At 42.9% G+C, this 26,520-nt stretch overlaps 1 protein-coding gene across 3 annotated transcripts in view; it reads left to right on the plus strand.

Annotated features, from left to right (window-relative positions):
* LOC115461218 (programmed cell death protein 4-like) overlaps positions 1 to 13,412 on the plus strand; it is a 52,058-nt gene extending 38,646 nt beyond the window's left edge. For all 3 annotated transcript variants that reach the window (XM_030190897.1, XM_030190895.1, XM_030190896.1), the window contains exons 8-11: positions 6,877 to 6,984; positions 8,825 to 8,935; positions 9,167 to 9,306; positions 11,853 to 13,412. In XM_030190897.1, coding sequence (XP_030046757.1) covers positions 6,877 to 6,984; positions 8,825 to 8,935; positions 9,167 to 9,306; positions 11,853 to 11,904 — 411 coding nt within the window. In that variant the 3' untranslated portion in view covers positions 11,905 to 13,412. The remainder of the gene's footprint in view (positions 1 to 6,876; positions 6,985 to 8,824; positions 8,936 to 9,166; positions 9,307 to 11,852) is intronic.
* Positions 13,413 to 26,520: the final 13,108 nt, after the last annotated feature.

Here is a 26,520-nt window from a genome sequence, read left to right on the forward strand (position 1 = left end):
ACCTGTAAAGTAAATTACTTTTGCTATGGATTACTTCAAATAGACTAGTGATCATAGTGGGTAAATACATTTTCATTATATATTTTAAAGAGGAAAGAATGAAGAGTCTACATTCCAGGGCAAAACTAATTTGACACATGATGTGTTTTAGTAACCTTTCCTTTATGGAAATTATGTCATCTGTTTGATTCAAATCCAAAAGTAGGGTGGACCAGAAAGATGCTTGCAGCCAAATGGGTAGAGTACAAATCTTTATTAGACACCATTCTATACATCAGACCTGACATGGGGCTGCATTTTGACAGGAAACACCCGTCTGCCTCGGGGGTCACATACTCAAGGGGGTAACTTTATACGAGTCGGTGCTAGATGAAAACTGTAGAGTTACAGAACTGCCTGGCACTGCAGTTTGTACAAAGATGCCATCAAAATCACCAGTATTCAAAAGTCATGACTATTTTTTTTGAATATTAGCAGTTTTGACTGGAGTGGAGGAGTGGCCTAGTGGTTAGGGTGGTGGACTTTGGTCCTGGGGAACTGAGTTTGATTCCCACTTCAGGCACAGGCAGCTCCTTGTGACTCTCGGCAAGTCACTTAACCCTCCATTGCCCCATGTAAGCCGCATTGAGCCTGCCATGAGTGGGAAAGCGTGGGGTACAAATGTAACAAACAAACAAAAAATCTTCCTCCCCCCTTTTCTCCCGAGTTTGCATTACTTTTGCACCAGGCATACTGTCTTAAGAACAGTGATGATAGTCCAGTGCCTGGCATAGGTGGCCCTTTGGGGCAGGACTGCTGGGTGCTAAATGAAGCCAAGCTTCACTCTCTCAGGAAGCTGTAGAAGACCCCTCGAAGGAGCTCGTTGAGGAGAATAAGTAGGCTTGAGGAGTCCTGGAGGATGACACAGAGCTACTTATGGGGAAAGATCCTTCTGTAGTCCATCTTTTTTAGTGGCAGGAGCTCCCCTGGTTGACTGCCCAGGTCCTGCACCGTCTGCGGTTGCAGGATGATCAGCCTGTGGTTCCCCGCAAAGGGGATCCAGTTCTCAAGAGCACCCATCAACCTCCCAAGGTTTTTCTGTATTACAAGGACCTCGAAGAACTTGTGGAGGCACAGTGGCAGCAGCTGGATACTCTGCTGCACACGGTGCAGGCTGTGGCCTGGTTGTATTGTTTACCTGCACAGGTTCAGGGGCAGTTCTGGGTTCCTAAGGTGGATGCGTTGGTCACAGCAGTGGCCAAGAAGACTGCAGTTTCTGAGGAAGGCGGAGAAGCTCTCAAGGATCCACAGGATCAGTGCTTGGAGGCACTTTTTAAGTACTCCTTTGAGGTGCCGGCCTTGGTCTTGCAAGCCACCATTTTTGGTGGTTACGTGGCGAGAACCTAGAACCTCTCGGATGCTCCGGGTGAAGAGTTGGACAACCTGGCCAATTTGGAGGTGCGCACAGCATTTTTGTCTGACCTTCTTTATGATCTAGTTAGAGCCTCAGCCAAGAACCTGGCTGTTTCTGTGGTGGAGCATCGTTTTTTTGTGGCTCTGTCAATGGGCGGCAGATTTGGCATCCAAGGTCCACCTCTCCCACTTGCCTTTTCAGGGTGCCTCTCTATTTGGGAAGGATCTTGAGAAGCTGGTCAAGGACTTAGGTGAGTCCAAGGTCCCACATTTGCTGGAGGTTCGGGCTCACTTGGCTCCCCACAGTGCATCCCCGGGGCGGTCCTGGGATGTTTGGCAATCTTGGTTTTCGCATTTTGCGAGTGCCTCCAGAGGCTGGGGTTGGACTCTGTCTCAGGCCTTTTGGGGAGGCCGGGACGAAGCCCTCGTTCATGAGCTCCTCGTGCTGCCCAATGAAGGTTTGCAGGCCCATTTTGTGGTGGCCTCCACAGGGGGCCGCTTGCAGTATGTGTCTACATCACGTCCGACCGGTGGGTCCTGGAACTTCTGGAGTTTCGCTGTCCTCTGCGGGAGCAGTTTCTGCTGTTTCCATGTGGGCCCATCAGGAAAGGCAGCAGCTGTTGGCCAGATGTTGAGCCATCTCTTGAAGCTGCGGACCATCAAGCCATACGAGATCAGTTCTGGCAGGTATTCAATCTGTTTTGTAGTTCCCAAGAAGGAGGGCTCATATTGGCCCATTTTGGGTCAAAAGGGCCCTCCCCCCCGGGTTTTCTCATTCCACATTAAGACTCTGTGGTCCTTGATTGTGGCTGTGTGCAAGGGCGAGTTTCTCACAGCACTGGACTTCTCCGAGGCTTACTTCTATATTCCAATCCATCCAGACCATACTACTACTACTACTACTACTACTTGACATTTCTAAAGCGCTACTAGGGTTACGCAGCGCTGTACAATTTAACATAGAAGGACAGTCCCTGCTCAAAGGAGCTTACAATCTAAAGGACAAATGTACAGTCAGTCAATCAAATATACCATCACAAACTCTTACGCTTTGTGATCCTGGCCCGGCATTACCAGTTCTAGGCACTTCTGTTTGGTTTGGCCACAGCATCCAGGACATTCACCAAGGTGATGGTGGTGGCCCATCTCTGAAAGGAGGGGGTGTTGGTGCCACCCCTGCCTGGACGATTGGTTGATCAGAGCCACGTCTCATGAGGAGAGTTTGCGGGTCACAGATTGGGTGGCGACTCTGTTGCAGCATCTCAGTTTGGTGGTTAGCATGGCAAAAAGTTGACTTCAGCCCACCCAATCCCTGGAGTATCTGGGTGTACGCTTCTATATGGCGATGGGCAAGGTATTTCTGCTTCATGCCCAAGTAAGGGCCTTGCTAGGTCGTCACTCTCTGCATGGAGTATTCTTCAGGTCCTCTACTCCATGGTGGTGACGATCAAGGTAGTGCCATGGGAGAAGGCTCACATATGTCCTCTGCAGTGGTCCTTGCTGTCTCCCTGGTGTTCAATGTCGGGTGACCTTTGGGCTGTTCTTCCTTTGTGCGGGGTAGTCTGCGCTGGTGGCTGGATCCAGCTCATCTGGCTGCTGCTCAGGGCCTCGGCCTGGGTACTGGTAGTGATAGATGCTATTCTCCTGGGCTGGGGAACACTCTGAGGCATATTTTCAAAGCACTTAGCCTTCCAAAGTTCCATAGAAACCTATGGAACTTTGGAAAGCTAAGTGCTTTGAACTGAGGTCCTTTTTTCTCCACATCTTTTTTCATATAAACGGATCCTAGAACACCTTTCAACACATAATATGGTTCTACTCCAAGTTCTAATTTAGTTCATCATCATACTTTTGTGCAGATGGGGCAGATTTCAGACAAAAAAAATCCTCAAGACCAACTGGCTTTGTCTGCCTAGCCATATAACTTATCTGGCATAATAAATATGATAGACTGGCAATGTATTTTTGTGCTACAGGACGTTCAGGTAGTTCCTGCTTTGTTGCTGTTCCGGTTTTCTATGGGGCAATTTAAGAGGATCTGTTTTTCTGTTGTACCTTTTTTTTTTCTTTTGGTTGCTTTGTCACTAGAAATACTGAAGGATACAGAGCTCCACAGCACCAAGTGTATCCACTTTGCAGTTTTTCTTAGTCTCCCCCATCTGCTGCTCCCCCATGTACTTGTGGGGCATGGTGTGGAGTGACTAAAGAAAAGTACATTAGAAGGCAAGACTTAATTTCTCCTTTTGCAAGCAATCTAAAAACCAAAAGTCATGAAACACAAGGAAAAATGATGGCTCTACTCAGTGTAGTGAATGTTAAAAGGACGAAATGCAGTGCATGAAGGGGGTTCAAAGGCCATTTTAATCCAGCTGGCTTTTAGCTCCCCCCCCCCCCCCCCCCAGATCAGGAGTTCTCAACCCAGTCCTTGGGACATACCAAGCCAGTGAGGTGTTGAGGATACCGCAATGAATATGCATGAGAGAGATTTGCATACAGTGGAAACGGTGCATGCAAATTTATCTCGTGTATATTAGATTCTGCCACTAGTAAATATGACTGACTGAGCCTAAAATTTATCCTTGAATATTCAATAACCTGAAACAGATTTGAAAACTCACATGTAGATCCTAATCAAAATTCACTATTCAACATTTCAGTAAGTTCCCAGATACAAATAACTATGGTGTTTGTTTACTCAAACATCATAAAGCATGGCAGTTGGGGGGGAGGGGGAAAGAGAAAAGCCCTACACATCTAGTTATCACTGGTCTTGCTAAATTTGTTTTTGTGGAAAAAGATTTCCCCCGGATTCTGTATAGTGAGGAGTGGAGGAGTGGCCTAGTGGTTAGGGTGGTGGACTTTGGTCCTGAGGAACTGAGTTCAATTTCCGGCACAGGCAGCTCCTTGTGACTCTGGGCAAGTCACTTAACCTTCCATTGCCTGCCGCATTGAGCCTGCCATGAGTGGGAAAGCGCGTGGTACAAATGTAATAAAAATAAAAAAATAATAAAAATAAAAAAATATTGCACAAGGAAATCCGGTCGTATTCTGGATTTGCATACAATGTAATTAAGCCAGTCAGCGCTGATAATTGCCACTTCACAAGCAATTATTGATACTAATTGGCATTAATTAGAATTTATGTGCACAACTTGCTAGGCTTATTCTGTAAAGTGGGGCGAATAAATTCTACTGCCAGAAAGGGGGCGGCGTAGCCATGGTTGTGGAATGGGCAGACCGTGAGTGTTCCGAAAATCTGTGCGCACGGTTATAGAATATACCTGCTCCGTGCCTAACTTAGGCACGGGTATTTACACCAGGTGCAGGCATGGCTGCTAGGCATATTCCTAAAGCTAAGTGACGACTACACTACCAGTCTATCATATTTATTATGCCAGATAAGTTATATGGCTAGGCAGACAAAGCCAGTTGGTCTTGAGGATTTTTTTTGTCTGAAATCTGCCCCATCTGCACAAAAGTGTGATGATGAACTAAATTAGAACTTGGAGTAGAACCATATTATGTTAGAGGAACTGAAAGATACTCAATACTGCGATCTCTATTGCATCTCATGTGCCCTCTAGCTATGTGTTTATATCATTTTCTATCACCTTTTAACTAGTGGAATATTTACAGGATTTTATTGATTCTCCATCTTTTGTTAGTACCTGTGCCATTGTCGGTGTCATTTTATGTGAATTCAGATTTAGCATTTTCCACTGATTTGTTTGACACCCTTGGAATTTGTGATCATTGAAAAACCCTCGATGCAGGCGGTGTCACCGAAACAAGGATCCGTGTCGCGTCTGATCAATAAAATTCTGAGTTGACGCCCCCTTTCTTGAAGGCTTCTTGTGCTGCTTTTGGTTTGTTGCGCCTTCGAGTGTGCTTTGGATTCCCTCTTACAACCTCTGCTAGCCTATGCTGGCAGAATTACTCCGGCCCTCTTGTATTTTCTAGGCTTGCTTTTCCGAAGTAGGCTGTGAAAACTGTAAGGCTGTTTATAGCTATTCTGCATGCTGTTTGAGATTCTTTAATTTTAATTTGTATTTTGTATTTATGTTTTTGTTACTTTTTATTCACTAATTTTTTTTTTTAGGGCTGCATTTCTATTAAAATTTGTAATTGTGATATGTTTGGGGGGGGTCCCCACTGCAGCTCCTTGTGACTCTGGGCAATGGAGGGTTAAGTGACTTGCCCAGAGTCGCAAGGAGCTGCAGTGGGGGGGAAAAATAATATGCCTTTTAATCGCAGTTACAATTTTAATTGACGTGCAGGCCTAGTTTTTCATATGACGTGTGAATAAGCTACAGAGAAACACATGCACACACAAGAATTGGATACAATATACCTTTATCATAATGCAGGAAATGTAATAAGCAGAGGAATAGCTCACTCTGCAATCTTTGGTCAGTCACAGGAAAGGTTACAGCTTCCCAACAGTCTCTCCCACTGAGTCCATGCAAAGGCTGCAGATTCCAAGCAAGGCAAATAAGCATGGAGGGGGACACACTGTCTGAGAACTGTGGCATGTCTCTATCCTCAACAACCAAAAACTAGTACAAGTATACCTTCCTCTGCTTGAGGGGTGCTGGCCAGAGCATCCATTCAGAACTTGTGCAAGTACTAAAAGACAAAAACTTATTTTATATAGGTGCATGCTAAGGGTGCTAAAGATGGATATGTTTTTTTTTCTCTGTGTTTTTGAGATGTCTCTCTATGCCAGACACCACAGATAAGAGTGATACGTTCTTATATCACGTTTTTATGTGCCATCCTGAGAAAGCTCTTCAGTACAAACCTATGTGGAGAGGAGTAAAACAAAACAAACAAAATATATGTATATATATCATGTTAGTGTAAGAAGTAATGCTAACTTTTAGTATAGGCCTTACAAGCCCTGTGAACCTTGCAGGTCTTATGAACCTAACTTCCACTGAAATAAGCAGGACAGTTTACCTGCATCAGTAACCTAAATAGTGCCAGCAGGATCATGAGTAGCACCAAATATATGGATTAAGTTAAATGCCAGTGTTGGTGACCATATTGGTTGAATATTGACCTGAAAACCTCTTCCTGCCATTATATAATAAATTTACTTTTATGTTCAAGGTTATTCTTTCTACATGACACACAGCTCAGCTTCAGCTCACAGATGGATGGCTTGACATTCTCCTCTATAATTTTCTGATGGATTAAGGTACAGCCTATTAACCATCCTCCAGTCAGATTTTGGTCAAGCACTTATTACCTTTCTTGCATATATTTTAAAACTCATCTGTGAGCAATAAGTTTGTAGATCTGTCAGCATGCCCCTGCAAGGAAACCATGGGACCTAATCATTTTTAATAGGACACATAAGTAAATGTTGACTAATGTTGGAGATACATACAGGCAGTGTCTGAACTGGTACAATTCTAATGCATATTACACACAAAAAAAGTATATTGTATAGCTTTTTCTCTTGTTCCTGTACTTTTGCAGATGAATCTTCTCCTGAAGGAGTATTTGCTCTCTGGACAGGTGTTGGAAGCGCAGCACTGTCTCCGGGAACTGGAGGTTCCACATTTTCATCATGAGCTAGTCTATGAGGTATTGGGACTCAAGTCTATCATAGTCTCTTTTTTTTTTTCAACTTTTATTTTGATATATTTCAAATTATACAATCATTACATGAATACAACTAAAGAAAGACATTTCTCATAAAAATAAAAATCTACAAGAAACTTATAATCCCATACATCCACAATTGCAGGTAATAGGAGCCAAAATAGAGAAATAATTACAAAAAGGAAATTAACAATAATGAGAAGATGCCAAAGTCAAAGGAAATGCCACAGCTGGCTATAACAATGCTCCCAATTCAGCTACAGGAAAGTTAAGTCTGTACTTTCAACTCTTCCTTAGAAACCATGAATTCTAATAGTTGCTTGGGATCACTAAAGACGTAAGAATTATTCTGAAAGGAAATAACATCAAGTATATGGAAAGCGAAGCAGAAAAATCAACCCCAGAGCCTGTGCCCGAGGGTGCAGGGCCAAGAATTCTTTCAAGTGCCTCTGGATTATTGCTTAGTAGATCAGGAAAAAAATCTTAATCTTGGAACCCAGGAACTCTTGATGTGTATAACAGAAATATCATTTTAGGATTGTATCTCTGTCTGGCTCTAAATCAAACATCACTAGAAGTAGAGTCCTTTGAGTTATAAGATCTAATGAAGATAATTCCAATTTCACCCTTACTAACTGGTAAAACCAGGTATTGAACTCTCACTAAAGGTAGTAATGATTCTGATGGTAAATTAAGCACTTCTTTGAAGTATTTTCTTACCATCTTAACAGGTGCAATCAAAGGTGACCTTAAAGTTCAAGAATCTTAAGGTGTTTTTCCTCAATTGATTCTCCATTAACTCCAATTCTCTTGTGGTAAAGTTCTTGTCCTTTTACAAGGGCTCCACAGATTCTCTTCAACTCAGAGACCTTAGATTCCAAAGTTGCCACTCTAGCAGACTGTTGATCCAAAGCCTGGACCTGGACAGTCAATGTTCCAGAAACTAAATTCAAATCTGCAAAAAATGTATTAACCACATTACTTAGGGAAGCATTCAAAGTGTTCATGGCTTCCCACAGCATGTGCAAAGTGACTACTGTCGGCCTAACCAGTGTGCCCACCAGGTCCGGAGGAACTCCTTCCCCTTTTGCATCAAACACAGTATTCACTGTTAGATGGCTCTGTATGTTATTGCAGTACTGTTCATAGATTTCCCTGGGGGAGGAAATAGAAATCAGGAGACCTTTCAATAACAGAACTGGAGTGATTACCAAACTGGTCTTCTGCCCGGTGACTAGGGTGCTTCCAGGTTGTGGTGGAACCAACCCCTGCAGCAGGGCTCAAGGAAACCCTACTCGCATTGCTGTCAGGCAAAGACACCTCCAGTAAAGCTGAAGCGGTCTCTTTAGTTGACTGTGCAGGAGCTCTGAAAGTCTCCAAAGTAGACTGCCAGAGCCTCCCAACACAGGAAGAAGCTGCTAGGTCTTTCCTCTTCTCCATTTCTGGAGAATAGCAGCATCTCTATTTAGGCAGGTCAGTCGTGAAACGTACAGGAGCTCCTGCACGAGTGTCCGCTCAAGACACCATCTTGGCCTATGTCCTCTATCGTGGTCTTTTTAACCATAATACACTAGATCCAGTTACTGACAATTTGGGTGCATTCTGTTATCTTTTGAGAAAGCCATATATTTAGATTGCTATCCATCCTAAGATTGAGCACAGGCCTTTTAGTTGCTGTCCAGGCCTTCAGTCAATAAGGATTCATTTGAGACCATGTAGATACAGTCCATTAGCAATATTGACTAAGGTCTGAGACCTGGATTGATGGCTACTGCTAGTTTTAAGGTCCACTCATTTCTGTGCTTTGTCTGTCTGTCTGCAGGCCATAGTGATGGTACTAGAGGCTAAAGGTGAGAATCCTGTTATGATGACCGTGAAGCTACTAAAAGGACTGTGGGAGACTGGGCTCGTAACCCTGGATCAGATGAACCGGGTAAGAAGCCACAGAAGACAAGTGAGAGGTAGCTGAGAAAAGAGGGATTTTTCTGCTTCTGTGAAGTTGTAATTTTTGAGGCATGGGGCTTGATACACTGATTTCACTCACTTAGGCACCTAATGTTGGATGCACAGGGTAAATTTTCAGTTTGTTCAGACCCTCAGTTTTGCTGATGATGAGTGTAAAAGTTATTAGCCCTTCTCCCATTCATTATTTTCTCCTCTGCAGGGCTTCCAGCGTGTATATGATGAATTACCTGATATCAGTCTGGATGTGCCTCTTGCGCATAACATCATGGAGAAACTTGTTGACCTTTGCTTTGAGGAGGGAGTGATAACGAGGCAACTTAGAGATGCTTGCCCATCCAGGTGAGACTGGGACAGCCTTTACTACATCTGCTCTCAAATTTTGCTGCTGCTTTTGAGTAGTGCTTTTCAGCTCTTCCCTTGAGGCACACCTAACCGGTTGGGTTTTCATAATTATCACAATGAATACGAATGAGAGAGCTCTGCATACAGTCTCTTGCACGTTTATTGTGATAATCCTGAAAATCTGGCTGGCTAGGTGTGCCTCCAAGAGGGCCAAGAAGCACTGCTTTAGAGGAGTAAGCTCCCTTTTGAGTGCATATTGTCTTTTTTCAGTTTAAATAGGAATCTGTGTCTTCTAAGAAGACATACTTGTATGAACACCAAAGTTAACATAGTTATGTTGGTCACATCTTGGTTCAGGGTACAGGTTACTAAGATACTGATGCATGCAACAATGCTTTTTAAAATTTTGGTTGTCGCTTTCTGTTGTAAAGTTGAACAGCAGTTCATGCTTTCATTTCAGAAAATGTACGCGCTGCCAAAGTTGTGCATAAAGGAGCCCATTTACTGAGCCACAATAAGGTTTTGCAGCTTAGTAATTTTTTGGGGGGCTAGTACAGGGCAAATATCTCTACCCCGTGTCAATGGCAAGGAATGTAGTTAACACTTTTGGAGATATGGTCAACCTTACCATGTTAACGAATTAGTGGTTAGTGCACAGTAAAGACCTGCATGTTATGTGCAAGCTGTAGCCCTTGCCCATTACATACCCCTCAATATGAGTTTCTACATTAGGTATTTTAGTGCAGCAACTAGCATATATTCTTAGTCTTAACCTGTGTTAAACACCTAACGTTGCTTAGTGATTACTAAATAGAAGATTCTTGCAACTTTATTCCACATTAACGAGGAGCTCCTTACTAGGTTGGTAAACATAAATCATGTTTTAAGCAAGAATTGCCATGTAATGCAGTGTCCTTGCTAGTAAGATAAGTTGCAACTGATTACAGAAGACTCCGCTTAAAGCAATTTGTTATTGGTATAATATAACACTCAATTGAGGAAATATAGTAACAGTTAAGCAAAATAAATGTCTTCAATCTGACTTTAATAAAATGTATACATTGGGGATGAAATTTTGCTTGGCTGATTACAGAAGAGGTATGTGACACTGTTCCTCGAAAATCACTAGTTTATTTACCACAGTGTGGACACTGGAGGTAGGAACATAATGCATAATTTTATTTTTCCTTTGACATGACATAGTTGGCAATGTTAGGACACAGTGGGGTCCATTTATCGAATTACTGTGCACAGCAACATTCATTACTTAACTTGATTGCCATTAGTGGTGATGGGGTCAAGTTGAGAATAATTCATGTTAACACATCAGAGTGATAAATTGAGTGCTTAGATAAGCCCTGCCCCTTTCATGTATGTTGTTGTAATACACTTGTTGATATGGCAAAAGGTATTAGATGTGGGTCGGGGAGGGGAGTAGGAAAAAGGATATGACATATGGCGTTGTCTTGCTACAAAATTTAGATTTAGATGTAGGTTTGTTAAATATTTGATATACCACCTTTTCTACATAGCAATCAAGGTGGTTCACAGCGTAAAAATAACAAATAATTTGCAATATAAAAACAACATAAAATTTACAAAACACAAACGTAGAAGATAGAGCATGAGAGATCGCCTTCGGGACCACAAAGGCATCTGGTTTTCAGAACAACCAAAATATCCACCCTGGACTTGCTGATGTGTAACCAACAAAAAGAAGGTCCAAGTCTCCCCAAAAAAACACATGAAACAACAAAGAGAGCGGAAGACAACCAAAATAACCAGATAAAAACCACAAAGAGTAAGAGCACCAAAAAAGTTTTATTGGGACCCTACACGGTCTGTGTTTCGGCCAAACGGCCTTCTTCAGGGGTCTTTAAATTGACGTATTCAGATGTGCTTCCAGAATTCTCATGGAGTGAAAGGCATAAACACTGGTGCGGTCTGAAATCGAGCGTAGGCGTAAATACCTGTAAAAGCCGACTTTTACAGGTATTTACGCCTACGCTCGATTTCGGACAGCACCAGCTTTTATGCCTTTCACTCCATGAGAATTCTGGAAGCACATCTGAATACGTCAATTTAAAGACCCCTGAAGAAGGCCGTTTGGCCAAAACACAGACCGTGTAGGGTCCCAATAAAACTTTTTTTGGTGCTCTTACTCTTTGTGGTTTTTATCTGGTTATTTTGGTTGTCTTCCGCTCTCTTTGTTGTTTCTTGATGGTGTGAGGTCATACCTGAGGCATATCCGTTATGGATATCCTAGAAAACACACCTGTTTGCCACACCTAAGTGAATGGCACTGACCAACTGTGTGGTATTTGAGCAGATAAGGAGCATAGACTGAGTTGGTTTTTGCAGTGTTCCCTTTGAAGGGTGTCAGGGTTTTAGGTGTGACCTTGCTGGTTCTTACACAGTATGTGAATTTTAAAGAACTGAAGAAAACTGATTGGGGTGGGGGGAACTAACAAGAACGTGACCTTTTATAGGTATTAAGCTTATTGTTTTTAACTTCTCTTCACCACCCTTCTCTCATTTTTAAGGGGCCGGAAGCGCTTCGTGAGTGAGGGGGACGGTGGCTTGATTAAGCAATAACAGGATTCTTCAGAACATTTCCCGGTATTGGCAGATCTCAAGCAAGAATTACCAACCAGTCAGAGGGGAAAGAAGAAGGACAGAAAAGAATTTCCACTGAAGATGTCTGTTTTAAGTGGGGGAGGGGGGATGGAAAAATAGAAAACACTTAAAAAAATAGGAAGGAAAAGAAAATATTCTGAAGAACAGAGTCCAATAGCACTTACTGCCCAACCTGGACAAGGTGGGGTGTGTTGGATTGATTTGAATGGCAAGGATGGCTCTGTTGGTGGGAATCCCACCTTCCCCCAACTCACCTGCTGGAAATGTGCAAGGGGAGAGGACCTTGCCTCTCTTACAGGATAGTTGATTGGGTGGGTAAGAGATGAAGGCCGAGGGTAACTGTAATGAGTTCTGTCATGGCAAGAGGTTGCTTTTGAATTTGAGGTACCTGTGTCCATCAGGGGCTCTAGAAATTGAGAATGGATGTAATGCTGTGAAGAACAATATTACAGAAGTTGGAAGTTTTTTTGCTTTAATTTTTTTTCGTGGGGGTGAGGGATGGGGAGAAGAGGTTTGAAACCTAAACAAATACTTTTTTTTGTTTGTTTTTAAAATTGAAATGGTTAATGTCTAAATACTCTCTAGTATTGCCCTTCCACAAAAAGTGCTGATGATTTTCCTCTGCTGTTCCCACCACATGGAGAGAGTCTTCTGTGGAGCTGGCTCTTGTCCCAGCTCATATTGTTTTCTATTGAACAACTGAGGAGAGAGCTTGGGCACAACCTCCATTCAGAGTGAAAACTGAGGTATTAGCAGGCCTTTGCAGATGCTCTCAAAGCTATGCCCCCTTCCCATGTTAAAGACTAACAGGCCTGAGGGAAGCAAGGGAGAGAGAGAATGAAGGAAGGAGACAGACATACCACTTGATCAGTTAAATATAAAAAAGTAAATCCCCAGTCTTTTTGGTTTTTTTCTTTTTTTGGGGGGGGGGATGGGGCATCTCATGGACCTAAGTTTTTTTTTTTGTTTGTTTTTAAGGTAACTTCCTTCACCTATCTCTGTCTGCAGCCTAGCTCTGAAGGACAGCTCAAACCATGGGGAATTGAAGCTGCAGACAATCCTTTGCATCTCATAGGTTTGTCTAGAATTCAGCAGCACCATGCCCGAGCCTGCAGCTAAAATAACTATACATTCTCAATACATTTATGCTGCTTTATTTGTTACTGTAACACATTACCAAAGAGAAGGCAGCTGTATGCTAATAACTGACTGTAATTTTTTTAAAGGGGGGATGCTTTAAATTTCAAGATTCTGATGTAAGTTTGAGCCATGAGGGTGAGGCAAACTAGTTGCATTCTTCACTCCAGCACAGTATCCACCAGATGAGATCAAGATAGCTCACTCCTGGGGTAAGATCTCAAATTTGCAGCCTGGAGAAGTTGGGGGGGGTGGGGGGAGAGAATGGTAAGAATCACAAACAAAAGCTCTTAAAATTCATTCTCATGTCTTCTCTAGGAGCAGGACAACATAAGCTAGCATTATGTAACTGGGCTTATAAGCCCAGGAAAAAGAAAAACATTTTAACTTACTTTTTTTGTGTTATAGCAGCAATAATGCTCCTGGAAAGAAGGCACATCTGGTGTTGGTGATAAAAGAATTCACCTTGGTCTCTGGCTTGCTATGTGTGTCTTCCACCTCATATAAAACAATTTTATTGTACTAGAATATAGGTTTCCGTGCAGGAGTGAATTGCATTGGAAGCCTGGGAATGCATATGGGCCCACATAGGAAATCATAGGGTCACTTGCATTCCAATCATCTCTACTGTCTCAGGTGATATTGTCCTTTTGGGGGAGGACCCCTGGACTCTACACTCAGCTCTCTGTTTTCTTGTGACTGTAGGAAAGCCCAACATTGTTTTTCTTTGGTGTACTTCATCCAGCCAGAATGTAAAATTTGTCATAGTTTTTTCTCCCTGCTGGCTGCTGTCCTGCAGCTCATAAATGATTTGTAAAGGGCTTAACAATCAGTGACAAGTGTTAAAAATTTGGAGTAGGCTGTAGTGGGAACATATTAGGGAAAGACTGGCAGAGACTGTTCAGCTGGTTTTGGGTTTTTTTTTTGGATGAATGTGGGCACCCTCATCCCTGCAGGAATCTAGTGCTGCGTGTCAATGTGAGAGCGCTGCTTAAGGAACATTTCAGCATAGCCAATTGGACACTGGCTGCAGTGCTTAGCTACAGCCAGCATATAGCGCTGTATATGCTTTGAAAGTAAAAATAACTTGAAATAAAAACAGTATTTGTGGCTTTTGTTTTTCTTCTTCTGAATGAGTTACAGATCTTAGGTTGGTTGAAAGGGCGCTGAACATAGTATGAATGGGAGTAATTAGCATGATAGCCCTAGAACCAGAAGAATGGGCCAGATCTATTGTGTGTTCTTGGTATAGCCACACAATGAAAAAGATACTTTGGTTTGTCAGCCCCCCAGTGTTTTGCTGAAATGCCTTTTATGTTAAGTTTATCAATTCCTACTTCTGGTTTGTGAATGACACTGTATTGACTACATTCTCTAGCGCAGAATGAGCAGAGAGGCCTGTGGCCTATGTCTCCTGACTTCATGAAATTGACTTGTGGGATAGAAGGGGGTCATGCCTTTGGTTGTGCATGTTGCACATGTTCCCTACCAGGGACAACAGTTTGGGGGTTTTTTTTTGTTTGTTTTTTTAATATAATCATGTTCTGCATTCAGGACCAACTTGTTTCCTGTTTGTTTGTTTTGTTCTGTGCATGGACAGGAGGACACCTCACATACCACCGGGGAAATTGTGTGGTGCTGACTACCAGCTATTGCACAGCAATGTCACATGCTGCCAGTCAAGACTTAACACAATGGCTGCCAAGAATACCCACAGATCTTATCTCATTTAACAGCTATTGGAGAGACTTTTTGTAGTCATGAACTGATAGGGCTTGTTTTCTATACCAACAAAAGTTAGATTTACAAATAGCAATTCAAAATTTGAATTTGTCCAAGTGTTCTCTGATGGGGGTGGGCTTAATTGGCAAGTTTTTCAGGCCCCAAGTTCTCTTTCCTTCCCCTATACTTTTCCTTGATTTCTGCTGCTGTTTTTACTACTTAGCATGGTGTATCTATTGTGAAAGGCACCGCTCAGAACTCATTGTGAGCCTCTTTCCACTTTGTACTTGTTAATTTTAAATTAAATGGGAGTGTTGTTAGGGTGATAAGAGGAGCAGATACTGGAGAAAAAACCCCAGAGGACTTGTTAAAGGAACAACATGTTTGTTTTGTTATTCTCTTGGAGCAAGAGGATGCCAGGGTTATGAAAAGATGTGCCTATAGAGTAGTATACTACACAGCATGTAGGCCAGATCTCAAGGATTGAAACAATATTGATCCTTTGCAGGTTCTGTGATTACCTTTTGCTGAATCAACAACCCATAGATGGCGACTAGCTTGGATAGAGCTAGAGAGTGAGCTGGGGAGAGGAGTGGAGAAACAAGGATAGAGAATTGGGGTGGGGCGGGGGATGAGCATAGAGAAAGAGAAAACATAGGGCAGGTAGACTTTAGACTTTATTTTAGTTACAGAAGTTACTCAGAATGCACCTGAGCAGCAGGGTAGCCATGTCGGTCAAGACAGCTGAGTCATTGGAAAAGGACTGGTTAATGCTAATACTAGTGTAACCCTGGTCGTAAGAATATAAGCAGTGTGATACTGGGACAGACAGAAGGTCCATCAAGCCCAGTATCTTGTTTCCAAAGTGGCCAATCCAGGTCACAAGTACATGGCAAGATCCCAAAATAGTAAAATAGATTTTATGCTGCTTATCCTAGAAATATGCAGTGGATTTTCCCAAGTCCATCTTACTTTAAAACAATTTTTATTGACATTTTTCTAATAACAAGGCATCAGAAACAAGGATTATGTATAACAGGTAAGAAATACAAATAACCCTTCTTCCCTGCACTCCATTCCCAACCCCCCCCCCCCTCCTACATATGAATAAGTAAATCAAATACTTTGTCTACAGAGAGCCTGAGCTCTTGTGGCCCCTCAGGTTTATAAAAATCCCCCCTCCCCTGCGAGAAACAGGAGACCGGCATTATGAAACAACTTTTTGAAAGTGATATTACCTTTAGGTTTTAAGTGTTCAAAATAAGGCTTCTACCAAGGGATTGTATGGGTTCCAAAGCTTCAAAAAGCAATTCTAATGTTTGACAGAGCCACAAGCCTCCCAACTAAGCTGCTGATGTAATTGATTTTTCCACTTCCAAAATGCAGAAGGTATCTCTGAATCCATGACTGTAGAACACATTTTCTCACCGAAAGGCAAATTTTACAAAATAATAAGGTTCCCTCTTTGTCCTTTCCCCTGAAAGACCCAGGTTTATCCAACCATTATTTTTAAGATAACCCCTCAATCCTACATTCCAGAATAGGGGCCATATAACAAGTTACCATTCTCCAGAACCGCATACCTTCAAATTTATGTAAGGCTTTGTACACCCCTGAAATGGAAATAGTGTATTCTGATATCTCATTAAAGAAAGTACTGATCCACTTACCTATGTAGAGACTAAGCAAGGTTCTGTTCAAGGAGTTTACATAATGTTTTAGTTGATGGTAAGCAAGTCAGTCAACCCATCAAAACAACCTGTCTCTGTCTTACTGTGTCAAAGGGTAGAAGAGATCCGTCATCTAAAACACGTTCTAAAAGACTAAGGTTAAACAGGTAGGATTTTCCAAGCCCGGTATAAAAGCTCAATTACCCTGCAAAGACAGTTGATCCTTAACGTTTGGATCAGCCTCCAATCCATGGACAAGCACACTCCACATGTCCTGCAGTGGACTTCAAATAACATTCTGCCACAGGTGCAAAGGATGCAACACTCCCTCAGCCTATAGCAATGAAGTGAAACGATAGGGTGCATAATTTGCCCCCTCTAAATGTAACAGTTGTCAGGTTCTCAGGTTCAGAGCCTGCGGGGCCGGACTCTGGAGCAAACGTGAGCCCTTGGGCTGCTGCCGAGGAGCGACAGCAGCAGGCAAAACCCACCAACCAACACTGGGCAAGCACACCGGCAGGGACTGCAGGCACTGCCCAGCGAACCGGAACACATGGACTGGAATCCCCGGACTGGAGGACACAGGACTGGAACACACACACCGGACCGAAACACACTGGACTGGAGCACACTGGACTGGTCCGTACAGCATCACCTGCACTTAGCTACTAAGCCCCCCAGGAATTGAGCTCCTAGGTTCGAGTAGCCGACAGGACTTACTGGATACCGGATGACATAGGGACCAGGAATGGAAACAGAAGTGCTCCTAAACCTAAACTGATCTACGTGCTCCCAATCCCTAAACCAGCAGGAGTGTTCCTAACAGTAAACTGACAAAAGGACTTCCTAAGCCCTAAACTAACAGAGCAGGGAACTAAACACAAAGCTAACACAGGTGCTACTAAGCACCAAGCTACAAGCAGAGCTTTACACTAATAAGCTAAACACAGAACTAACCAGCTACCTAAGCACTGCTCTAGCAAGCTAGAAACAACTAACAAGGTGCTTCCTAAGCACTACTCTGGCAAGCAACCAGAAGAGCTCCTAGCACTAAAAGGGAAGACAGGGGAGCCACAAGGAAAAAAGCAGTGAAGCTAACACATAAGCCAAAAGTGCTTCTAAAGCACCAAACACCGAGATCCAAGATGGCGTCATAGAGAGCGGTCGCAAACCCAGAGAGCTCTTGCACTCCAACTAGGTTTTTGGCTGTTCGACGCGTTCCCAGGAAATGGGAAAGAGAAAGGGGAAAATCGGTACCCCAGCTCCCTCGGGACCGGTTGGAAACCCCATCGCACGCCAACCTACCTTGGAGGCATTTGGAATCTGGGTAATGGAGAATCTAGAGGCTACTTCGGCGATAATCGCACCTCTATCTGCGAACAGTAGCATTGAGGGAGTTACTCTCAGCCCTCCCTCACAGGGCCAGACCCCGCCGCAACCCGGAAGCAGTGTTGTGGATAGTGCACTCGTGGGGACGTCCGAGCTCGGCTTAGTCAACCACGCTGGCGGAGGGGGCTCCTTCACTGAACTTTCTTCGGCTATAACATCTCCTGGGGGCTCGAGGGCGACCTCGTCGCCTATCCAGATTCAAGAAAGTACTTCTGGAAATCTTTGCGTCTCGGTAAGACCCATTACAGTCACGATGGACACTCTCTGGGAGGCAATACAGGGAGTGAACTCGTCCTTAAAGAAAATTTCAGATTCTCTCCAAGGAGAGACGGTTGAACTTAAAAATAATTTTTTGCAATTGTCCACTAAAGTTGACGGTCAAAAGAACGATCTAGAAAAAATTGAGAAAGAGATGACCTCTTCTAAAGAGGTCATAACTGCTTTGATTAAAGAGAAAAATGTTTCTGTAAGGAAAATGGAAGTACTGGAAAATCAACTTAAAAGAAATAATTTAAGGTTTCTGAACTTTCCGATATCAGCATTTATCTCTTCTACGGAACTACTTAAGAAATATCTTTCAGAAGTTCTTGGTTTCACAAATGATAATTATCCATCAATTATAAAAAGTTATTATATAAAAAGAAAATCGAGTGTATCTGGGAAACCACCTAAAGAATCCTTTAATCTTACTGAATTTCTAGAAACATCTGTGGAACCAGAACGTGCAACACTGATAGTTTCCTTCACTTTTGAAATGGACAAAATGAATATATTACGTTTATATTTCCATCATATGAATGAAGTTTTTATGGGGGAGAAGATATCTATTTTTCCTGATTTATCTAGAGAGACACAATTAAGAAGAAAGGAACTTTTGGCGTTTAAACCGAGAGTTCTAGCCCTTGGGGCGACTTTCTTCATTAAGTTTCCCTGTAAATGCATGATATCCTATAAATCTAATCATTTTCTGTTTACAGACCCCCAAAAGCTTCAAGAATTTGTTATTGCTAAAGAAAGAATGAGTGACCCCTCTGTATTAGCTAACCAGACTCATGCAACTGTCTGATTGTAGCCCTAGTTATCACCTCCGCTCTAGAATATAGTATTATTCTTTTTCTTTTAGTTTAAGAATATTTATTTCCTAATTCTTGGATCAATATTGTGGAATAAGTATTATACAAGTAATCCTATTATGATATGATATTTCTGTAATGTATAATTTTCAAAGATTTCCAATTTTGTGTTTCATTTTGAATGGCATAATAATAATTATAATAAAGAGATTAAACATAAGCACCAAACACCAACAGCAAAGACTGCAATGCTCCCAATAGCACAAACACCAGAAGTACTTCTAACAGCAAACTCTGCAGTGTTCCTAACAACACCAAACCCTGAAGTACTTCTATCAGAAACAGAGCTTCCAAAGCCCTACACACAGCAATGCTTCCAAAACCAAGAGGGAAAAGCAAGAAAGCTAAACACACAGTCACCAGTGCACACTGCACTAACACTAACCTGGCCCTTAGCAAAAGCAAGCAGGGAAACTAGACACAAAGTCAGAAGTGCACACTGCACCACCCTACCTAAAGCAAAGGCCCTGAAGGAAACAACACCACTTCCTTATCAAGGCCCTCCCTGATGATGTCACACTCCCTAGACCTAGGCAAAAGCACACTGACCCAGAGAGGCCCAACCCACACCAATGCAAAACCGTGAAACACTTGAAGCCAGTACACCCAAAGAGAGTTAGAGCAACTCAGACTACCCACACAGGTGCAGTATAGTGAAACAATTAGAGCCCTGCTGCTGGAAGCTGCCAGCACAGAGAGACAGAGCCAGCTCAGAAAGGACAGAGAAAGAAACAGAAGCCAGCTAAGAAGCTGACTCCCAGGAAAGAGGTAAGTTTGAGAGGGGTTCAGACTCCAATCATAACAACAGTGTAAAGTAGTGCTAGGAATAGATCCCATCCTTGATGTCATAGCAAACAGGCCATATTGTATCCTAAGTCCGTGTTAATAATGGCTTATAAACTTTTAGGAAATTATCCAAACCTTTTTTGCTTTGAAATTAAAGAAGTCTTTATTAAATAATGAGAGATAATACAAACAGTCAATCACAACAGCATACGCAAACAATAGTAAACAGCAGTAAAGTATCATATACCCCCATGTAATATTACATAGAACACAATATAACAACTGTGTTTTATAGGAATTTTTTAAAATATAACCCCCAAACACAATTACAGTTAGAAGGAAGGTGTAAAAGAAGAAGGGGGGGGGGGGGGGGGGGGGGGGGAAGGGAAGAGGAAAAAAAACCTGCCTCCATAAAATACTAAGCTTAAAAGGAACAATGTGAAATAAAAGGCTCCCAAATCACCTCCCATTTAGATATAGTTTTACAACGAATAGCCCTCAATCTTTCCATTTCACAAATATACCACAACTTATTCAACCACTTAACCAAAGAAGGGACTTGTGGGGTCTTCCAGTAGGTAGCTACTGTGACTCTAGCCGCTGACATAGCATGGCAAACAAGCAGTGACTGAGATGTAGCTAGACCTGGAGGTTTACCCAGAAATAGAAAATATTCAGGTGACCACCTAACAGGTCTGGAAAGCCAACACTGGAGTCTAGACTGAATCGCTTTCCAGAAAGCTTGCACCTTTACACAAGACCACCAGATATGCCCCATAGTACCCCTCTGTCCACACCCCCTCCAACATAACCTTTTTTAAACCTTGCTAAACTAACTGCTTTTTCCAGATTTACTGGCACTGAGTTCCAGAGTTGAACTACAAGTTGAATGAAGAAATATTTTTCCCGGTTTGTTTTAAATTTACTGCTACTTAGCTTTATTGTGTGCGTTTTTATTAAGAGTAAACAAATGATTCACGTCTACCTGTTCCACTCCACTCAGTACTGTATAGACCTCTATCATAACTCCCCTTAGTTGTCTCTTCTCCAAACTGAAGAGCCCTGCGACTGGGTGTTTTGTCCACTCTGCCATGGTTATTTGAGAAAACAGTGGTCCTGGTGGATTGGGGTGCAACATACCCCCAAAGCTCTTACTGTCTGACCTTACCAACAAGACTTTTCCTTGTTTAACCCCCACAAAAATCATCTTTGGTGAATTTCCCTTATAAGCAAGACTGGCATGCAACAACAAAACTATAAATTAATGGTTCAAAACATAAAGCAAATCCAAAATGCTAGTTTTCTTTAGCATACTCTCGAGCAGGAGCAATCATCTTTTCTTCTTTGAGGCAGACTACCTCCTGTGCACAGACCAGAGTTCTCTTCCCACTCCTTATGATACTCTTTTAAGACAAGTCACTCTCTTTTCGTGCTAGGCAGCACCTAGCTTCTCTTTCTTCCATAAAAGCCACATAACAAAATAGAAAAACAAAAAACACTACACAAGTTGCAGAATCTCACCCAGGATTTGGGTAAAGTGCATTGGTATGTCTATTACAGGGATCTTTCTTAAAGATCACAAAAATACTATCCTCTTTAGATTTCTGTATCTTGGAGCAAAGGCATCAGGAAAAAAATATCCAAAATTCTCAGTCTTTTATCCTAGCTGCAGAGGAGGCACCAAGGTTTGGTCCTATATAGACTAGCCTGCAGCTTGGAAGGATGAGGATGCACTTTTCAAGTCTTCCAATTTTCTCAGTGATACAAGAAAACAACCTCAGCTTGAAATCTTCAGAATTCTTGTTGAAACTAGTTGTTGTAACCAGGTGGGTGTTCAAACTTCTCCAGCTGCTATAGCTTCTGTACTCTTACATTCTTGTTTTTGATCTGGCCAATATGGGAGACATCCTGGAGCTGCTCCTGGAGAGAAGGGAAATTCCTTTCTATTCCTTGGCAGCACTCATCCACCCCCCTCTTCTTGGAATCTAACAACCACTCGGTTGGCTTCAAGTTTGCAGAGCCTTCTCTCCAAGAAGAAAGATGGAAATATCTACTCACTGGGAGTGTGTGGCGGGAAGGCAACAATTTCCTAATTTTTAAAGGTAGAGGAACATTTTGGTGCTCTGATACACTTGTCACCTATACAATTTTTATCATATCCAGTATAAATTTGTGCTAAGTTGCTTACATCTATAGCCTGTATTTGAGCTTTAAAGTGAGAGGACAGCATAGCAGCATGTTGCAAAATTGACACTTCGTAATTTAGAGCAATCACTGAAGGACTAACCTATGGAAGCTTGGTGGTTAAGATCAGATTCTCAAATGGGACAGGGAAAGAGAGGAGAAAAAAAAATACCAGGAGCATGAGTCACAAAAACATTCTGGGGGGGGACCTATTAACGGTGGGAGAGAGGACAGTGGAACAATCTTGCTTTCTCTAATAGCATATTTATAGCTACTGTCATTGTAGCATCTCCTGGCTGAAGATCTGTCCATTCCATTGATGTCACTTCTGAAGGGCTTGCAAATATCTGGAGGGATTTTTGTATCTGTGGTTGGGCATACCAAAGGGGAATATGCCCCTTTGAGAGCTTCTTCAAGAGCAACTAGACATCCAGGAAGAACCAACTCCAACCATGGAAGGATTATTGCTGGTACTTCTGGGGTGATTCGATAATGTGATTGTGGGGAAGTGTTCTATTTTGTGTTTGGGGTTTTTTTAATGGTTTGGTATGGAGAACTACATTGTTGAAAGGGCCAAGTATGTGCTTTCATGGGAGTAAATGGAGGAAAATAATATTTAGATTGTCATAGGTCAGAAGACTTATGGAGGTTTAGATAGGAACAGGGGAGAGGAATGGGGTTTTGAGTATGATTAAAAAAAAACCCAAAAAGGAAGAGATGCGATTGGAGAGGTAGGGTGGTCGTTATGTGGTCCATTGGGAAGAAGGGTTTGGTGATTACAATCTTATTACTCAGTATTCTTTGGAGTTTTTAGCAGTTATCATGGTACAAGGGAGCAGATTTGTTTAAGTTTGTTTTACTAGATATAAAGTAATTTTAGAAGCCTTTATGGAATAAAGGGGTGTCAGAGGTGGTTCAGATTTTGAAATAGGAATTTTGTTTTGTGGCAGTTCAGTGGGTTTTGAGAGATGGGCTGAAGGGGGGATTGATGGTTATGTTTGTGTCTCTGAGCAATGATGTGGGAAAGTGGCAGGAAATTCTAGATTTGATAGCTAATATTAATTTACTGTATCAGTTTTTATGGGTACTAGGTGCTTTCATTTTGCATCTAGATGATTTAGGATGCTAAAGTCTTTCCAGTCATCAGGGGTTGGATCAGTGTGTACTTGTAGATTTTCCTACCCATAGTAAGTGGCATATTTTAGACATTGATTAAACCAGAGGAAATGCAATTTGGGGGTGTTTTCTTTATATGGTTTGAGTAGATTACCTTGGCTTGTTTGATTCCTTTTTATCGATGTAGTGGGGAGGTTAGGAAGAGTCAGGAGGGTAAGAAGAATAGAAGTACTAGTGGCTTTATTGATAGGGTGAAGTTTCAAGAATAATGTGGATTCAGTAGTAGATAATTGGGAACAAGTATTACAGAGATGTTTGGATGAGGTGGCACCTTGAAATAAAGATGAGAGAAGGAAGGAAGGATTTATATTATTGAAAGCAGAATTAGACATTAATGGGCCAGTGTTCAGAACCAAACGCGAACACTAGAGGTGACTAGTGCCAGACTAGCATCCGCACTAGTGAGTGCAGAATGCTTAGAGGCTCTAGTGTGGGAGCAGTGACGATCCTAGGTCGGCTGCCACCTGGGGCGGATCACCGATGCGCACCCCCCCCCCCCCCCAGGTGCAGCACGACACCCCCCACGGCGCATTAAAAAAAACCCGGGTGCATTCTTAGCTGCTGGGAGCAGCCGCGCGGTTCTCGGCTCCCTGCTCCCTCTGCCCCGGAACAGGAAGTAACCTGTTCCAGGGCAGAAGGAGCAGGGAACCAGCGGAGCCGACAGGTGCGCGGCTGCTCTCTGCACCCCTCCAGCAGTGTGCACCCGGGGCGGACAAGCCCCACCATCCCGCCCTTGGTACGCTGCTACGTGGGAGATATGTGCACCAAAGATTAGCGCAGATAGCATGCTAATGTAGTGAAACGGATGTTGGTCATCTCCTATTCCATCCCAATGCTAACGGAACAGCACACAAAACAAAGCTGCCTTACCGCTGAAAACACCAGCATTGAATAGGTGTTAGGGTGTTTGAAGAGAGTATTTCTCATGATTATTTCCTTAAAACATTCTGTTTTTTTTTTTTTTTATAATTTGGAAACAGAAGCAAGCCCGTATGAACCCCTATGCTCTGGTAGTGAGAGACAAATGTGTGTGAGTCAGAGGAAACACAAAAGTAAAAACACATATTGGCACCTGTTTACTGCGTTTAAATATATGCCTTCAAGATTTAAAAGTGCAGAAAACAGATGCCAATGTGTGCTTCACTTTCGGGTTTGCCAGGTACAGGAGCTGAGCTAACTGCGAAACTCTTCAGTGCATGTGCCAAGCGCTTTCCCCCCCCCCCCCCCTTGCTTTCACTTTTACAGCAGACATATAATTTGAATACCATTTCCTTTGAGCATTGGCAGGCTAGGTTTCTGCACTGTTGGCTTACCACAGGAGTTCTGAGCATCAGCCCATAAGAGAATTAAAAGAAGAGTAAAGGGAACGTGGAGGAAATACTTTCCACTTAGTTTAAAAACTTTGTACCACAGCATTAACAGATAGAATCTAGCAGGCACTGCATAAGTACATAAGTAATGCCACACTGGGAAAGACCAAGGGTCCATCGAGCCCAGCATCCTGTCCACGACAGCAGCCAATCCAGGCCAAGGGCACCTGGCAAGCTTCCAAAACGTACAAACATTCTATACATGTTATTCCTGGGATTGTGGATTTTTCCCAAGTCCATTTAGTATTAAGAGGGAATAAAAGAGAGAGAGAGAGAGGGAAAAGCAAGCAGGATCTAATTTAGTATTAAGGGGGGAATAAAAAGAGAGAGAAAAGCAAGCATCACTAACTAGTTGCCGTGGAGGGGCATAATTGAACTGGGCGCCCAAGTTTTCCTGAGTGTGTCCTCGCAGGGGCGGGGAAGCCCATATTATCGAAACGATGGGCGTCCATCTTTCATTTTGATAATACGGTCGGGGACGCCCAAATCTCAACATTTAGGTCAACCTTACAGATGGTCAACATAAATGTTGAGATGGTCGACCTTAGAGATGGTCGTCCCCGGTTTTCAGCCATAATGGAAACCGAGGACGCCCATCTCAAAAACAACCAAATCCAACTCATTTGGTCGTGGGAGGAGCCAGCATTCTTAGTGCACTAGTCCCCCTGACATGCTAGGACACAAACCGGGCACCCTAGGGGGCACTGCAGTGGACTAACTGATGCACTAACTGAATGGAAAAAGCCCTCCCCTTACCGATCCCTTAGCGATTTGGAAAGGAACGGGCATGCATGAAGGAAATCGCATGTAAATGAGCTGCTCACTGTTATCTCATTTGCACATGATTTCCTTCCTAAGGAGGGAAAGCCAGTGCAAAGCAGCCAAGCATTATGCTTGACTGCTCTGCACATGCCAAAGATGGCTTCATACATGCAGACAAGCTGCGTGTATAATAGCCATCTACAACCTTAAATAAATTGCCATCTACAACCTTAGAAAAATACAAGTCCAGGTGAAAACGTCCAAGTGCTCGTCAGGGACGTCTTTTTTTTTTTTTTTAGAGTATGGTTGAAGGACGTCCTTCACTATGCCTCCGTCCCTGTAACGGCAGTTGAGGATGTCCTTCGTTATGCCTCCGTCCCTGCGATGGCAGTTGACGACCAAAATGTGGATGTTTCTGTGAGAAGGACATCCATGCCTGTTATGCCTCTGACACCCCTTTTATTTATTTTGATTTTGGATCACAAGTAGCAGCAGTGGAATTTGAACTGGCCACCTCTGTATTGCAAGACCAGTGCTCTAACCAATAGGCCACTCCTCCACTCAACTCCCTTGAAATTTGGCTGTCCCTGTGGGGAGGGGGGGGCAATTCAGGACATCCAAAATGTTTGAAAGAAGGACATCCACGCCTTCTCTATGCCTTCGCTGACACACACATACCTCCCCTCCCAGGGACCTGCATACTGCTGCGATGGACCTGAATATGACATTTTAGGCTGGCAAAAAACATTTTTAAGTTGTTTTTTTTTCAGGGTGGGAGGGGGTTAGTGACCACTGGGGAAGTCAGGGGAGGTCATCCCCAATTCCCTCCGGTGGTTATCTTGTCAGTTCGCACACTTTTTTGAGGTTTGGTTGTAAGAAAAAAATGGACCAAGTAAAGTCGCCCAAGTGCTCGTCAGGGACGCCCTTCTTTTTTCCATTATCGCTTGAGGATGCCCATCTGTTAGGCATGCCCCAGTCCCGCCTTCGCTACGCTTCCGACACGCCCCCAGGAACTTTGGTCATCCCCGCAACAGAAAGCAGTTGACGCCCAAATCGGCTTTCAGTTATGCCAATTTGGGCAACACTGAGAGAAGGACGCCCATCTCCCGATTTGTGTCAAAAGATGGGCGCCCTTTTCTTTCGAAAATAAGCCTGATAGTGTACAAACCCTTTCCCCATAGTTTTAAACTGAAACCTTTTCTAGAGGTAGAAACTAAACAGCCAAAAACTCTTGTTCTAAAAGGC

Source organism: Microcaecilia unicolor, chromosome 2 (genome assembly GCF_901765095.1).
Source record: "Microcaecilia unicolor chromosome 2, aMicUni1.1, whole genome shotgun sequence".
Classification (NCBI taxonomy): domain Eukaryota; kingdom Metazoa; phylum Chordata; class Amphibia; order Gymnophiona; family Siphonopidae; genus Microcaecilia; species Microcaecilia unicolor.